At 38.9% G+C, this 16,935-nt stretch overlaps 1 protein-coding gene across 1 annotated transcript in view; it reads right to left on the minus strand.

Moving 5' to 3' along the window:
- Positions 1–16,935, minus strand: part of tshr (thyroid stimulating hormone receptor) — a 33,910-nt gene that overhangs the window by 6,598 nt on the left and 10,377 nt on the right. Inside the window, exons 4-8 of the mRNA XM_053646470.1 lie at positions 15,329–15,403; positions 8,507–8,581; positions 8,306–8,383; positions 5,123–5,191; positions 4,185–4,262 (exon numbers count right to left, since the gene is read on the minus strand). Coding sequence (XP_053502445.1) covers positions 4,185–4,262; positions 5,123–5,191; positions 8,306–8,383; positions 8,507–8,581; positions 15,329–15,403 — 375 coding nt within the window. The remainder of the gene's footprint in view (positions 1–4,184; positions 4,263–5,122; positions 5,192–8,305; positions 8,384–8,506; positions 8,582–15,328; positions 15,404–16,935) is intronic.

Raw genomic sequence — 16,935 nt, forward strand, 5'->3', positions numbered from 1 at the left:
GAAATTTCCTCTATTTCCTCCTTCAAAAGACAACTCAAAACCAATCTCTCCACTCAGTGCTATAACTCCCTGATTGTAAATGAGTAGTTCAAGCCCCTTTCACACTATATTTTCCACCACTTCATCCTTCAACTCGTTCTGTTTAGTGTCTTTTTTCTGATTTTTTATATTTTTTGTACGTGTTACTTTAGAATTGTTTATCATCATCCAGATGTAAAGCGACCTTCGGTTTGAGAAAAGCAGCATACAAATAAAATTTGAGCACTACTCATAGACCAGCCTGTCCTCGTTGTATACAGCAGTATTTCTTTTGTTTTAATTTAATAACTGGTCTTATTTGCCTTAATTTATGGATTTATGTTGGCTTTCCATATTTATGCTTTCCATATTTAATATTTATTTTATCAATGTCCTTAATGTGAAATGATTAACATTAATCATTACAGTTGTGCATGTAATTGAAATATAGAGTTTTAGTTTCATGAATTAGCATGTTTTTGATAGAGAATACATTTCCATAAGTAGCTCTGGATAGGGGCATCTGCTTAATGATGTAAATGTAAATTTAAGTCTGAAGCTTTCTGGCAAGTTGTTTAAAAATAAAAATACTTCACCTCTTGTTTGTGTTTGTATTCATATTCATTTGGGACTCGATATCAGTTCAAGCTGAATAATGATTTCATAGTCAGTTACATCCCTAAGCTACATGTAATCTACATATCTTCCAAAGCTGGCAGACAGACCTGTATCAACTTATTTTTTCAGTTAGCTCATATTTTGTAGGCACTCACCTCTTACTTTAACTCTGATTTTGGTGTTTCTCAGTGTGCTGTGTTTTTCTCACATTGTCAAATGTCTGGTGAACCATAGGCCTGTCATAACTGCCACTAATGTGGTTAAATGACTCTCCCATATCACGCTCACACTGCTCAGCCTGCAAAGTTAAGGGATACCGCTAACATGCTAAAATGGGTAGGAGCGGGTTACCAATATATACACAGTATCTCACAAAACTGAGTACACCCCTCACATTTTTGACACTTTGCTACAATGTAAAGTAGTGAGTGTACAGCTTGTGTAACAGTGTAAATTTGCTGTCCCCTCAAAATAACTCAACGCACAGCCATTAATGTCTAAACCGCTGGCAACAAAAGTGAGTACACCCCTAAGTGAAAATGTCCAAATTGGGCCCAGTTAGCCATTTTCCCTCCCCGGTGTCATGCGACTTATTAGTGTTACAAGGTCTCATGTGTGAATGGGGAACAGGTGTGTTAAATTTGGTGTCATCGCTCTAATACTCCCCCATACTGGTCACTAGAAGTTCAACATGGCACCTCATGGCAAAGAACTCTCTGTGGATCTGAAAAAAAGAATTGTTGCTCTACATAAAGATGGCCTAGGCTATAAAAAGATTGCCAAGACCCTGACACTAAGCTACAGCACAGTGGCCAAGACCATACAGCGGTTTAACAGGACAGGTTCCACTCAGAACAGGCCTCGCCATGGTCGAACAAAGTTGAGTGCACATGCTCAGCGTCATATGCAGAGGTTGTCTTTGGGAAATAGATATATGAGTGCTACCAGCATTGATGCAGAGGTTGAAGGGGTGGTGGTGGTGGTGGGGGGGGGGGGGGGGGGTCAGCCTGTCAGTGCTCAGACCATATGCCGCACACTGTATCAAATTGGTTTGCATGGCTGTCATCCCAGAAGGAAGCCTCTTCTAAAGATGATGCACAAGAAAGCCCGCAAACGGTTTGCTGAAGACAAGCAGACTAAGGACATGGATGACTGGAACCATGTCCTGTGGTCTAATGAGACCAAGATAAACTTATTTGGTTCAGATGGTGTCAAGCGTGTGGCGGCAACCAGGGGAGGAGTACAAAGACAAGTGTGTCTTGCCTCCAGTCAAGCATGGTGGTGGGAGTGTCATGGTCTGGGGCTGCATGAGTGCTGCTGGCACTAGGGAGCTATAGTTCATTGAGGGAACCATGAATGCCAACATGTACTGTGACATACCCTTCGGAGACTAGGCCGCAGGGCAGTATTCCAGCATGATAACGACCCTAAACACACCTCCAAGACGACCACTGCCTTGCTAAAGAAGCTGAGGGTGAAGGTGATGGACTGGCCAAGCATGTCTCCAGAACTAAACCCTATTGAGCATCTGTGGGGCATCCTCAAATGGAAGGTGGAGGAGCACAAGGTCTCGAACATCGACCAGCTCCGTGATGTCGTCATGGAGGAGTGGAAGAGGACTCCAGTGGCAACCTGTGAAGCTCTGGTGAACTCCGTGCCCAAGAGGGTTAAGGCAGTGCTGGAAAATAATGGTGGCCACACAAAATATTGACACTTTGGGCCCAATTTCGACGTGTTCACTTAGAGGTGTACTCACTTTTGTTGTTTTATTTTGAGGGGACAGCAAATTTGCACTGTTACACAAGCTGCACACTCAGTACTTTACATTGTAGCAAAGTGTCATTTCTTTAGTGTTATCACATTAAAAGATATAATCAAATATTTATAAAAATGTGAAGGGTGTACTCACTTTTGTGAGATACACTCTCCCATATATATATATATATATATATATATATATATATATATATATATATATATATAAATAATTATATATATATATATATATATATATATATATATATATATATAATTAAATATATGGATAGATAGATAGCACATTTTACAAGCCGACCCTGGCATATCCTCATGATTCAATCTCATTACTTATGGTACATTAATATTGACAGTTTTATTCATTAATAATAATAATAATAATAAACTTTATTTTATAAAGCACCTTTAAAGCAGCTTCTCAAAGCGCTGTACATAAAATCACAGTCCACAGAAAAATAAAACAAATAAAAGTTAATAAGTTAATAAGAACAAAAACAACAACATTAATAATAAAAATAATTATAAAACAATCTAAAAAGACATCAGCAGTCGAATGCAAGTTTAAAAAAGTGTGTCTTGAGAAGAGCTTTAAAAATGCCAAAAGTCTGGGCTTCCCTGAGTTCAGGAGGAAGAGAGTTCCAAAGTGAAGGAGCATAGACAGAAAAAGCCCTGTCACCCATAGATTTTAGGTGTGTTTGTGGAACAGTTAACAGATTACACTGTGAGGAGCACAGTCTGCGATTTGGGGTGTAAGGGATTAATAAACCAGATAAGTATTGCGGAGCCAATCCATGTAATGCCTTGTATGTCAACATCATGATCTTGAAATCGACATGGAACCTGACCGGGAGCCAGTGTAAGGACTTCAAAACAGGAGTAATATGGTCACATTTCCTGGTTCCCGTCAGGATCCGGGCGGAAGAGTTCTGAACATATTGCAGTTTGTTTATTGCGGTTTTAGAAACTCCGGCTAAAAAGGCATTACAGTAATCCAGCTGTGTGACAACAAATGAATTAATCAACTTTTCAGCGACAGATAAGTTGGGCGTAGTCTGGCTATATTTCTGAGATGAAAAAAGGATGCCTTCACAGTGCCCTGAACAAAAAAATCAAAAGTGAGGCTGGGGTCAAAAATTACACCAAGGTTCCTCATCTTACTTTGGGTCTCTAAAACAGAGCCATCAACAAACAAAGACAGTGGAGCCGCTTTGCGAATTTGATGACGGGAACCTATAAGCATAACTTCAGTTTTCCCGCTGTTCAGGCACAGAAAGTTATTGTTCATCCATGTTTTTATCTCAGAAATACAGTCAGAAAGATAACAAGCATCAATGTTTTCACCAGATTTAGAGTGAATGTAGATTTGGGTATCATCAGCATAAAAGTGATAATGGAGGCCAAGCGATCGTAGCAGATGCCCAAGTGGAGATAGATAAATATTGAAGAGTAGAGGGCCTAGAACTGAACCCTGAGGAACAGCAGTGAGCACCAAGCAAGTGTCAGACCTAAAGCCACACATAGAAATAAACTGGGAACGGTCAGTAAATATTGAAACTCAATATGGCAATAACAAAATGGGATCCTTAAAAATTGTTAACTGTTGACCTTACATTATTTGCTTACTTCTTTTGTCCTTAATGGACATACAGGTATTTTAATTATACAAATTGTCATTAAACATAAATCATAAGAAAAGTGTGCACGTTCTGAATATATGTACTCAAAAGAGTTTATAGACACTGAATTACAAGAAAAGACTAAGACATACTCACAGCAGCACTGGACCACTAATGGTTTCTGTGAACATGTCTTCACTCAGTTCTGTAAGTTCTTTGTTTCGGTGAAGATATCTAGGGAGAAAGGGATTGTAATGTTTAAAATGTAAAAATGCATAAAAAATGTTATGTATAATGAAATGTGAGTCAATTTTAAAATAGTCAAAAGCATCACTTAAAATGCAAAGCAATCATATTTTACAGTTAATATATAAGAAATTTGAATCTAATATAAAGGTCATCATAAATTTGTGATAAATAAACTTAATAAACTGCATACTGCAGCGTTACCATTACTAGGTGTGTAAGAATTAATACATCCGAAACCATCACTGAAATCTGTTTTTATTAGATGAAGAGAAAATTATATCATTCATTAAGTTTTGTTCATGTAAGATTCATCAAGGTAATCTCTCAGTATCACAAAAAGTTTCTAAAAATGACTTATTACGACAGAAAAGTTGGTTCCATGTTAGATATTTGCTATATCTTCATGTCTCCACTGCTAACAGCATTTCAGTAGTGCTATTCATTCACACAAAGCCTACCCCTATGAACAGAACATTCCAATTTTGCATTAATTTTTTATATTTTGAGTCTTTAAACTTTTTTATGGAACTCCCAGCCTTTAATTGGTGATATACAGTATTACACACATAATTGTGAATATAGGATTAGTTTCAGTTAGACCCTTCAGTCAGACTCTTTCAAATATCTGATAACCCACAGCTATAATAAATAAACATCACAGGCAAAAACCTAATTTACATATTGCTTTGTACCCCTCCTACATGATGTAGTTCACACAATTAGTCTCCCAATGCCCAATGTAATTTATCCTTTGGGATCTTAAAGTGTTCTTAAAGTAATATATTCAGTAACCTTTAGTAAAGTAATTATATGTTTGCTCTCACGATTTGAACAAGAAGCCTTACATAGCATCTAGTTTTGTCCCATTGAAGGCATGGTGCTGGATTTTAGTAAAGCCATTACTGTATAACATCCTGTTGAACAAAAAGCAAACATTATTATTTGTAAATCTTGACTGTAAAGTAATATATGTGAAAACACACTCATTCAATTACAGTATAAACATAGATATAGTATAGATGACTCCTTAAAGAGAAAGTTCAAATATTGCACTAAAATTTACAAGGAAATAACTGCTAACAATATTTCTGCTAATCATATCTGCTGCAATAAATTGGCAATCCTCTGTATGCAGAAAATAGAAGTTAATGCCCAAAGATAAAAGAATATTGAACTGAGGAATTAATCAAGTCATTATATATTCAGTATTTCAAGAGTTCATATGATATAATTAATAGATTTTAAAAAAAGATCAAAAAAGAACAAAAAATATTTCATATATATATGAATATACAGTGCCACTAATATTAGCACCCTTCGTAAATATGAGCAAAGAAGGCTGTGGAAAACTGTCTTAATTGTTTAACCATTTGATCTTTTGTTTAAAAAATTCACAAAGACACTCTGCTTTCGTGGATATCAAACAATTACAAACACAATACAGGTTTATAAAAAAAAAAAGAAGAAAAAAGAAAGAAAGAAAAAAAAATTGTGCTACCTCCCTTTGCCAAGATAACAGCTCTGAGTCTTCTTCTATAATGCCTGATGAGGTTGGAGAATACATGGCAAAGGATCTGAGACCATTCCTCCATACAGAATCTCTCCAGATCCTTCAAATTTCGAGGTCCATGCTGGGAGACTCTCCTCTTCAGTTCACCCCACAGGTTTTCTATGGCTTTCAAGTCAGGAGACTGGGATGGCCATAGCAGGACCTTGATTTTGTCATCAGTAAACCATTTTTGTGTTGATTTTGATGTATGTTTTGGATCATTGTCCTGCTGGAAGATCCAACCACAGCTTATTTTAAGCTTTCAGGCAGAGGCAGTCAGGTTTTCATTTAATATCTGTTGATATTTGATAGAGTCTATGATGCCATATATCCTAACAAAATGTGCAGGTCCTCTGTTAGAAAAACAGCCCCAAAACATTAAACAGCCACCACCATATTTAACCGTGGACATGAGGTACTTTTCCATATGGCTACCTCTCTTTGTGTGCACCAAAACCACCTCTGGTGTTTATTGCCAAAAAGCTCTATTTTGGTTTCATCTGCCCATAGAACCCGATCCCATTTGAAGTTCCAGTAGTGTCTGGCAAACTGAAGACACTCGAGTTTGTTTTTGGAAAAGAGTAGAGGCTTTTTTCTTTAAACCCTTCCAAACAACTTGTGGTGATGTAGGTGACTTCGGATTGTTGTTTTGGAGACTTTCTGACCCCAAGATGCAACAAACTTCTGCAATTCTCCAGCTGCCATCCTTGGATATTTTTTGGCTACTCAAACCATCCTCTTCAAAGTGCGTTGAGACAATATAGACACGTGTCCAGATTGATTCATAAAATTTCCAGTTGACTGGAACTTCTAAATTATTGCCCTGATGGTGGAAATGGGCATTTTCAATGCTTGTACTATATGTTTATAGCCACGTCCCATTTTGTGAAGCTCAACAACAAGAGCACATCACAGCTATATTTGGCCTATGTGTTGCCTCATATTTTTACCTATGCCAATATAAGTGGAGAGTTGTTCTTTTAGGGTTGTTAATGAAAACATATTTATACACACACACACACACACACACACATATATATATATATATATATATATATATATATATATATATATATATATATATATATATATAGTATCTCACAAAAGTGAGTACACCCCTCACATTTTTGTAAATATTTGATTATATCTTTTCATGTGACAACACTGAAGAAATGACACTTTGCTACAATGTAAAGTAGTGAGTGTACAGCTTGTGTAACAGTGTAAATTTGCTGTCCCCTCAAAATAACACAAAACACAGCCATTAATGTCTAAACCGCTGGCAACAAAAGTGAGTACACCCCTAAGTAAAAATGTCCACATTGGGCCCAAAGTGTCAAAATTTTGTGTGGCCACCATTATTTTCTAGCACTGCCTTAACCCTCTTGGGCATGGAGTTCACCGGAGCTTCACATGTTGCCACTGGAGTCCTGTTCCACTCCTCCATAACGACATCACGGAGCTGGTGGATGTTAGAGGCATTGTGCTCCTCCACCTTCCGTTTGAGGATGCCTCACAGATGCTCAATAGGGTTTAGTCCATCACCTTCACCCTCAGCTTCTTTAGCAAGGCAGTGGTCATCTTGGAGTTGTGTTTGGGGTCGTTATCATGCTGGAATACTGCCCTGCAGCCCAGTCTCCGAAGGGAGGGGATCATGCTCTGCTTCAGTGTGTCACAGTACATGCTGGCATTCATGGTTCCCTCAATGAACTGTAGCTCCCTAGTGCTGGCAGCACTCATGCAGGCCCAGACCATGACACTCCCACCACCATGCTTGACTGTAGGCAAGACACACTTGTCTTTGTACTCCTAACCTGGTTGCCGCCAAACATGCTTGACACAATCTGAACCAAATAAGATTATCTTGGTCTCATAATCCATGTCCTTAGTCTGCTTGTCTTCAGCAAACTGTTTGTGGACTTTCTTGTGCATCATCTTTAGAAGAGGCTTCCTTCTGGGACGACAGCCATGCAGACCAATTTGATGCAGTGCGGTGCGGTGTATGGTCTGAGCACTGACAGGCTGACCCCCCACCCCTTGAACCTCTGCAGCAATGCTGGCAGCACTCATACGGCTATTCACTGAGGGAACCATGAATGCCAACATGTACTGGTGGCCACACAAAATATTGACACTTTGGGCCCAATTTGGACATTTTCACTTAGGGTGTACTCACTTTTGTTGTCAGTGGTTTAGACATTAATGGCTGTGTGTTGAGTTATTTTGAGGGGACAGCAAATTTACACTTTTATACACTCTGTACACTCACTACTTTACATTGTAGCAAAGTGTCATTTCTTCAGTGTTGTCACATGAAAAGATATAATCAAATATTTACAAAAATGTGAGGGGTGTACTCACTTTTGTGAGATACTGTATATATATATATATATATATATATATATATATATATATATATATATATATATATATATATGAATAGCTAGTAAAGTTGGAAAGGGCAAATGTTTGTACTTACACCGTTAGCGCATCTTTGGTAATGCCTTGGAATGCATTTGCAGGAATTTCAGTGATGTAAAGATTGTCAGTAATTTCTCTTAAAAAAATACCAACATGACAAATAAATATTATCTACAGAAGGTCTACTGTGATACTGGGTATTAGCAAAGGATATTAAAAAGCTTTGTAAACATTCCTTTTTTTATATATGGAAGCTTACAGCATAAAAGTTGATTCATCAGAGTGGATCCTCGTCAGTGCAGGAAAGATGGTGAGACCAGTATTGAACAAACCTCTGCAATAATATCAAAACAAATAACTTAAGTTAGGATCAAGTGTTGTATATAAAATATACATGAAATAAACACGAGGGAGACCTAGTATGAGTAATATGTAATCTTATTGAGAATTCACTGGGCTGGTGGACTGTATGAACGGATGTTCACCTAAGACACAACACACAGATAAGCAAGGCGCAGGGGGAAAACAATACATGTATTTGATTAAGTGGTGAGCCAGCCAGGAGTCAGCAGGTCTCAGAGCGTAGGTGGAGTACGTCTGCACGCAGGCAGAAGGTCAACTAAGAGACACACACACACACACAGAGGCCTGGTGTGTATGCAGAAAACAGAAATTAATCTGTTTCATATTCTGTTTCATATTCTGTTTCATGAAAAACTCTTATAGGGTAATGTACATGCAAGCACTATAAACAAAAAAAGAAATGTAGAACAAACATAAAATTTACTCATAATGTTGAGATGGTGTGTTTGAAAGTGTCCGTTCTCGACGAAAATCCAGTCAGGAAGCGACACAGACCAGGTCAAGTTATTTTAAAGAGTGAAACAAAACAAAATATATTTTGGAGCCGGAACTGCACCTGCATGATAAGGGTCGCTCAACAGTGCCAATTGATGTACGTAATGGTGTTCTGGGATAGCTAACTCTAAACATATTGATGTCTGGGTCATCCTGACACTAAGACAACTGTATAAATAGAAGAGCTTCAGCTCTGGTTTTTTAGATCGCATTTTGGGACGTCTCAAACTGTGGGGATCTCATGTGGTGGAACGGAACGAATAAACCTGGACCCTTGCTTCTTCTCACTCACGGCTGGTGTCTTATTTTTCTTGCTCCAATTGAATATGTGAGTATCTGTTTCTATGTTAAGTGTCTTCAGGTAATAGGCAAAATTTGGGACCCTAGATGGGACTGGGCTAAGACCCGTACGTCTGTAATCTCTCCCGTGGGACTTCATGCTCTAAGGCAACAAATAGGCAGTGTAGGAAAAAGGCACTGCAGACGCCTGTTATTTCAAAGCTCTGTCTTAGTGATCTGTTGTCACAAGTGGGAAGCCCCAGGGTGGGAAGAAAGACTAAGTTGGTCTCCAAAAGAACCTTGAGTGAGTGAGAAAAGGTAAGAGAAGTGTGAACCGATATGTGATTGTATAAGGGTTATGTATAAGGTGTATAATGTTGTTTAATGAAATTGTATAAGTGTTGTGTGAGTGAAAGTCCTGCAATACCGCTGGTGAAAGATTCCAGGGCTGCAATAGAGACAATTAGACATCTGCCAGATTGCCCGTTGTGTAAATCAGAACTTCTAGACCTGTAATATATAAAAACATATTCCCAGATTGTGTGATGCATGGAAAAAGGAAGACTGAAGGTGGAAAAAAGTGTGCATCCATTGTTGAGAAACGAGTGAGTCAGACGCTCGAAATGTGGAGGAGAAAGTCCATTTGGAACTTCTAATAATAATAAAGGGTTTCTCTTTTATGACGTGTGAGCAGAGAGATTAAAAGGAATAGTTTTCTGTAGGCCTAAAAGGAGGTCTTAGCCCAGATTATAGAATACATGGTTTGGTTTGTCATTCACACATACAGCCTTATAATCTCAATAGCTCAATTGTAGTTAGCTTGCTCTTTCAGCAGCCTTTGGACTGTGGATAGTTCTATGGAAGATAAAAAGTAGTCGACACAGAGGGTTTCTTTTTTGTCTATATTGCTCATTTCATTCAGTGCCTTGTCTATAAATCCTGCAGAGATGTTAGGTATAATATTTGTAGTATTTTAGTAACTATTGTTATACAACTTGAAGTTAGTAAGTTATAAAAAATTGTGTTCACAATTATGGTAATTAAGTACATAACACTTAAATTCCGTTTAAATAATGCGGAAAAACTAGTTGGAACAACATGATTTTTATGAGTAATCAAGTTACAAAGTTGTGTTTATTATACAGATTATTAAATGAGTTTTAATTGAAAATACATTTGATTGTAGAGGAAAAGGTGATTTCTCCAACTCAGTGTAGTTCGTTGGTTGAAATTAATGTAAAGTTGTCATAACTCAAAAATGATTGGTGTTTTGCAAAACTGTCTGTGTGGTTCGCCTAAGAGAGTGTTATGTGTGTTTATTGTTCGTTTAGTATTATGGTGTTACTGTGCGTGTTGTGTTCCAAGTTATGGGGGAGGGTCTCCGTCCGGCCTGGCTCTTCCGTCTCCTGGCATGACACCAGGAGACTAGATTGAGACTGTGTTGAGCGATTGTATACAGTTCCATATTTAGATTGTGTACACGGCTGGTCAGAGGCTTGCGCGCCGGAGCTCCAAATCATTCTTTTCATTTTAATTTGAATTCCGTGTGTTTCCCTGTTTGGAAACTGAATGAAAGTGTTTTGAATTCCATGATGACGTTCATCTAAACACAGAGCGCGCAAGAGAGGGAGAGAACGCGTGCGAGAGATTTTTTTTCCTTTTTACAATCCTTTAGTTATCAAACTTCACACTACACATTAAAGTCAAGGTGACTCAATATATAAATAAATATTTAAACATATTGCTGTAAAAGTTAAAATCAATCAGTATTCTTGATTTTATTAGTCCGGAGCGAACTTTTATGGCAGTTTGTGTTTTGTGCCACGTTGTTTCTTCTGCTCAGGCATATCGACATTTTTGCCTGACCAACGATAAAATTGATCAGCTAACACTTGAACCTGTTCCTTGTGAGTGGTGTACTTAATAACTTAAACCAAAGATGAAAAAACTGAAAAGTAAATCAGACCCAAGGTTACAGTCTCTGCCTAACTCTCTGTGGCCAAATCACAAGGACCAAAGTGGGACATGTGCAATGTGTTCCTTATAAGGCTAAGTCAAAACATTCCCCCTGTTAAGTTAATGTTGAGCCTAAACATTTGTTTTTAGAGAGTACTGACAACCTTCACAGCCGTATTAGACCTGTAGTCCAGCAGTGTAGTGAGTGCGATTTGTTTGGAATGGGTTGAGTTTTGGATAGATCAAGCTAAATAAAATGCTCAATGCCCATGGGTAATAATGTTTGATGTTTTTATATTATTTAAGGTTTTATGCTGAACATAATCCAAAATTATGTACGATTAAAGATTTAGTATAATTAGCTTGAACTGAACAATTTAAGTGATATATGTGCACACACACTAATCATAGGTCCAAATATTGCTAAATTTGGCTGAATTATAAAAACCATTAGTCATACTGAATTAAGAGTTGTTTTGGAGCTTATTGCTGAGCTGAGTCAAATGAACTGACTCACTAAAAAGAGCTGGAATAACCATAACTAATTTGTGTATCTTTGATTCCTATACGTGTACGTGTCTATATGTCACGTATCGTGACGTAATGGAGATAAGGTAGGATGCAAGCGCAGTGTGAACAGTTTTATTTGAAAGAGAGACAGGCAGACAAATCCAAAACGTGATCCAAAAACGTAATCCAGTAACATGCAAAGTTCAGACGATCGGCAAACAGGCATAAACGAGGCAAGGCAGGAATCAAAGTCGTGGTCACGGGATACAGGGTCGATATACCAAACATGAAACATAAACAACAGCGAGGGACTGGTAGCGGAGAAACCAGCGTGAACTTAACAAACCAACCTAAACATGAAACATGACATGAACTATGCCTATGAATCTAAACATGAAACATGAAACATGAAACATGAAACTATGGACTGACTGTGGTTATCTATCGTAAGGACTCTAAACTAATCTACTACAACTCATTCAATATTCCGCGTTGTGTGCTGGGAGGCGCGCGGTATATATGCGGAGATAATCAGCGCTGTAATGGCTGACGGCTGAGGGCAATTCAGACACACGTGAAACAACAACCAATGACAGAACGGGGAGGAGACATGACAGAAACATAAACAAATGCACGTGTTGAAATGTCACGATTGTCCACAAGGGAAAAGCAGGTGCTCGCGCACCTGCTCGTGCACGCGCGCTCACATGCTCCACAGCGCGCTGCTTAAAGGGGAACTCGTGACAGAACCCCCCCCAAGGGCACTCCTCCCGGAGTGCCATGAAACATCCATCTCCATTGGCGGCCCCGGCCCCCTGGGCAGAATGTCCCAAGCAGAGCCTGGAGACCGCACGGCGTTCTTGGCGAAACAAAAAAGCAGAGCGACGTACACGGCAGAGCAGGGAAGCAGAGCGACGTCCTCAGCTGAACAGGTAGGCAGAGCGACGACCACAGCCGGGCAGACAGGCTGAGCTACGTCCTCGGCGGAGCATGAAAGTGGAGTGACGTCCTCGGCGGAGCATGAAGGCAGAGCGATGACCACAGCCGGGCAGACAGGCTGAGCCAAGTCCTCGGCGGAGCATGAAGGCAGAGCAACGACCACAGCTGGGCAGGCAGGCTGAGCGACGTCCTCGGCGGAGCATGAAGGCAGAGCGACGACCACAGCTGGGCAGGCAGGCTGAGTGACGTCCTCGGCGGAGCATGAAAGCAGAGCGCAGTACTCAGCAGAGCAGGGAAACAGGGCGACGTCCTCGTCGGAGCATGAAAGCGGAGCGACGTCCCCGGCTGAACAGGTAGGCAGAGCGACAACCACAGCTGGGCAGACAGGCTGAGCGAAGTCCTCGGCGGAGCATGAAGGCAGAGCGACGACCACAGCTGGGCAGGCAGGCTGAGCGACGTCCTTGTTTTGTTTATCGACCCTGTTTTCCGTGACCACGACCTAGATTCCTGCCTTGCCCCGTGTATACCTGTTTGCCAATCGCCTGACCTCTTGCATGTTTGCGGATTAGGTTTTGGATCACGTTTTGGATTTGTCTGCCTGTCTCTCTTTCAAATAAACAACTGTTCATCCAGCACTTGCATCCGTCCTATCTCTGCTTCATCACGATTCGCGACAGGCCTGAGCACCGAAGGTGCGAAGCCCTATTGGATCTGCTCCATTTACTACTATTATTATTATTATTATTATTTATCAAAATGAATCACATTTTAGATGGCCTAAACATACCCGAAAACTCACGAAACTTTGCAAATGCATCAGAACCGGTGAAAATTTACATCTGATAGGGGTTCTACAACTGAGTGTGGCAAAATGGCTCGATAGCACCACCTACAAAATTTCACCAATGTGTGCCTCGCGCCATATTTCACCTACATGTACAAAATTCGGTAACCATGTGTGAGATGCCATTACGTACAAAAACGTCTCTTGAATCCATGCCCTAACAGGAAGTCAGCCATTTTGCTTTTTCTCTTAAATTTTTCCTCCATTTTTTGCCATTTCTAGGCCTCGTACTTTAATTAACTCCTCCTAGAGATTTCATCAGATCGGCATAATATTTGGTCAGTCTCATCTAAAGGCACACACAATGCTAAATTGCGAAGCTTTTGAGTTTTCGCTGCACGGTTTGGGGGTCTCACAAATTTCGACGTTTCGCTATGAAAAAGGAAGTTGTTATAACTCAAACATAGAATGTCCAATCTGCTCCAAACTTCACATGTTTGATCAAAGTACCGGCCTGAAGACATCTACATGCCAAGATTCAGTATTATTCATAGCGCCACCTGCTGGCAACAGGAAATTATACATTTTACATACATACATACACTCCTAACATGTAAGTGCTAAAAAGTGCTAAAAAAAATTAATGCAATTCCCCTAGCAGAGCAGCCCCAACGTGCACCCGGGTGTGAGGGCCCTTTCATCGCTGCTTGCAGCTTTAATTACTATTATTGTTGTTATTATTATTAACTTTTATAATTTTGTAGTTTTTCTGTGTACTGCTTATTTTGTGTACAGCGGTTTGAGAAGCTGCTTTTAAAGGCGCTCTATAAAATAATAATAATTATTATTATTCACTATGAAGTTACATGGTGACTGCTTACATTTACATTTATGACATTTGGCAGATGCCCTTATCCAAAGCAACTTATAATTCTATTGCCATGTAAAATGCCATGTCCATTGGCCTTCTCTGGAACATTCTCAGGAACCGTCTCATGAGACCCTTTAGGATTGGTGTTGGTTCGCAGTGATTGGTAAGCCTAGCGGTTATTCGGTGTTCATACAACAATGGTCACACAAGTAAGCTACTGTTCTATTACACCCCTCTTACCCACCCAGGGGACAGGGTTTTAACACCTGGATAACCTCTCCATAAGGGGTTGATCTTATAGAACTTAAAAAGGTGCATGGCGCTGCCTGACTTTCAGCCTGCCGAGGTGATGCTAATCACCACCCAATGGGCCAGCCTTTGCTTAGACAGGGAAGTACCCGGTGTCTCTAACCCATAACACATGAACAGTTGATTACTGAATTACTAAAATCTGTAAGTAAGTTAACCGACCAAACATCCTTAGCAGGAGATGGTACCTTACAAAGCACCTACACAAACATGTTTCTCCATATCACACATGAGATGGCAAAGTAGCAAGCATTCTTAAGGAATCTAGCACCACACTATGAAGATTTTTTTCCAGTTTACTGTGAGACCAGGTGCCTCAATTTGTGCTAGGAGGGTAGATGTGCCTTTCCCTGCTGGGTGCAGATATCTTTTTTTTTTCTTTTCACTTTTTAAAAATTAACATAATTTTTTGCTCAGTTGGGATCTAAATCTACATCTAGATTTCTGTAAAGATGTTTTGTGACAATCTCTGATGTTCAAAGTGCTATACAAATACAATTGAATTGAAATGGAACAATCTATCCATGGGTTGATTGTACGTTTGGTAATAACTATAAAATGGCAACATTTCTCACAAGTATTTTAACTTTGGTAGATCCTTGAAAGCTTCAGGATCGATAGACATCAGACTTCTGGTGTTTCTTATTTCTCTGTGTGGGAACAAAGAGAGAACAACTTAGGATTTTTATTGTGATGTTGATTTTCACCTAAGCAAAAGCAAGAAACAACACCATACTATTTTACAAGTATATACATAATATACAAGTAATCTTGTTCATATTTGTGGCCATGCCCTATTTATCTTTTTTCAGTAGGATCATTAGTCCAACCACTTAAAATTTTAGACACTGTAGTTTTTGCATTAAACTCAACCATCAGAGCAGCATGCAGACCTGAAAAAAGCATACATGCATTTAACTGAAAATGCATGCAACGCAATTAATTATATATGAGTGTGTATATGAATCTCCAGTGAACTGTAGGTACAAGTTCGCAATGGCAAGAAATTTTTGGAGCTCTTGGGTCATACGAACTGACCATTCAATAACAGTGCTGACTCTTGACTCATCCACAAACACCCCTACTTTGCTGATGATTTAACCAACAAAGGTAATCTGGGGTATATGAATTAATTGTTTGTATTTGGGTTTATTGCCATACCAGTTTCAATGGCTATTTTATGGCGCATACAGGTACTTAGCAGAAATTCAATAAAATGCAGCTTAAAAAGTCAGAAAAAGTCATTTCGGTACTACATGAGTCTAAAAAAATTTGTTTGTGATAAAAGTTGTAAACGTTTTCCTGGGTCCATCTTACAAAACAAGTCTTTCAAAATTGACCTGATAAAAGGCATTGTCTCATGACATTAAAAATAAGGCTGATCAAATAAATATGTTTTATGGTTAAGGGATGTTACAATATTGGCATATTGGTGGTTCTTCACACTTCAGTAAATACCCATGGGTCAGTCTGGTGTGACCCATGTGGCACCTTGTATACACCACTTGATCATTTCTAGTTTTTAAAGGGTAGGTGCATATTTTTCCAAATAAATATGAAAAATGTTTGAAAATTTAAACCCCCCGGCTCTTAATGTATCATGTTGCCTTCATGAGCATCAGTGAATGTTTGCACCTTTTGTAATAGTTGTGTACGAGTGCCTCAGTTGTCCTCAGTGTGAAAAGATGAATCTCAACATCATATAGCCACTGTTGGAAAGGTGCCAAATATGCAGAAAATGCTGGAAAAGCAAAGAATGTGCAGGACCTGGAGGATTTTTCTGAAGAACATTGGGTAGTTTAACTGCTCAGGACAAACAAGGAACTCATGAACAACTCTCACAAAACATAAAAGCAGTCATTGATCATCCAGATAACGACACACAGTATTAAGAAAAAAGGGTGTGTAAACTTTTAACGGGTTCATTTGTGTAAATTCAGTTATTATTTTGTCTTGTGGACTATATGTAAACATCTGGTATGTAAAATAGTTTATTCAGGGCAGTACTAAATAAAAAACTGTCATTAATTTTTTTTTAATTCTTTCTTTCTTTTCTTTTATTTTATTTTATTTTATTTTATTTATTTATTTATTTATTTATTTATTTATTTATTTATTTATGACTGTTATAATCACATTGCTTTACCAGGCGAGTTAATATACACCATATTTATTATGTAAT

The sequence above is a fragment of the Ictalurus furcatus genome, chromosome 2 (genome assembly GCF_023375685.1).
Source record: "Ictalurus furcatus strain D&B chromosome 2, Billie_1.0, whole genome shotgun sequence".
Taxonomy (NCBI): Eukaryota; Metazoa; Chordata; class Actinopteri; order Siluriformes; family Ictaluridae; genus Ictalurus; species Ictalurus furcatus.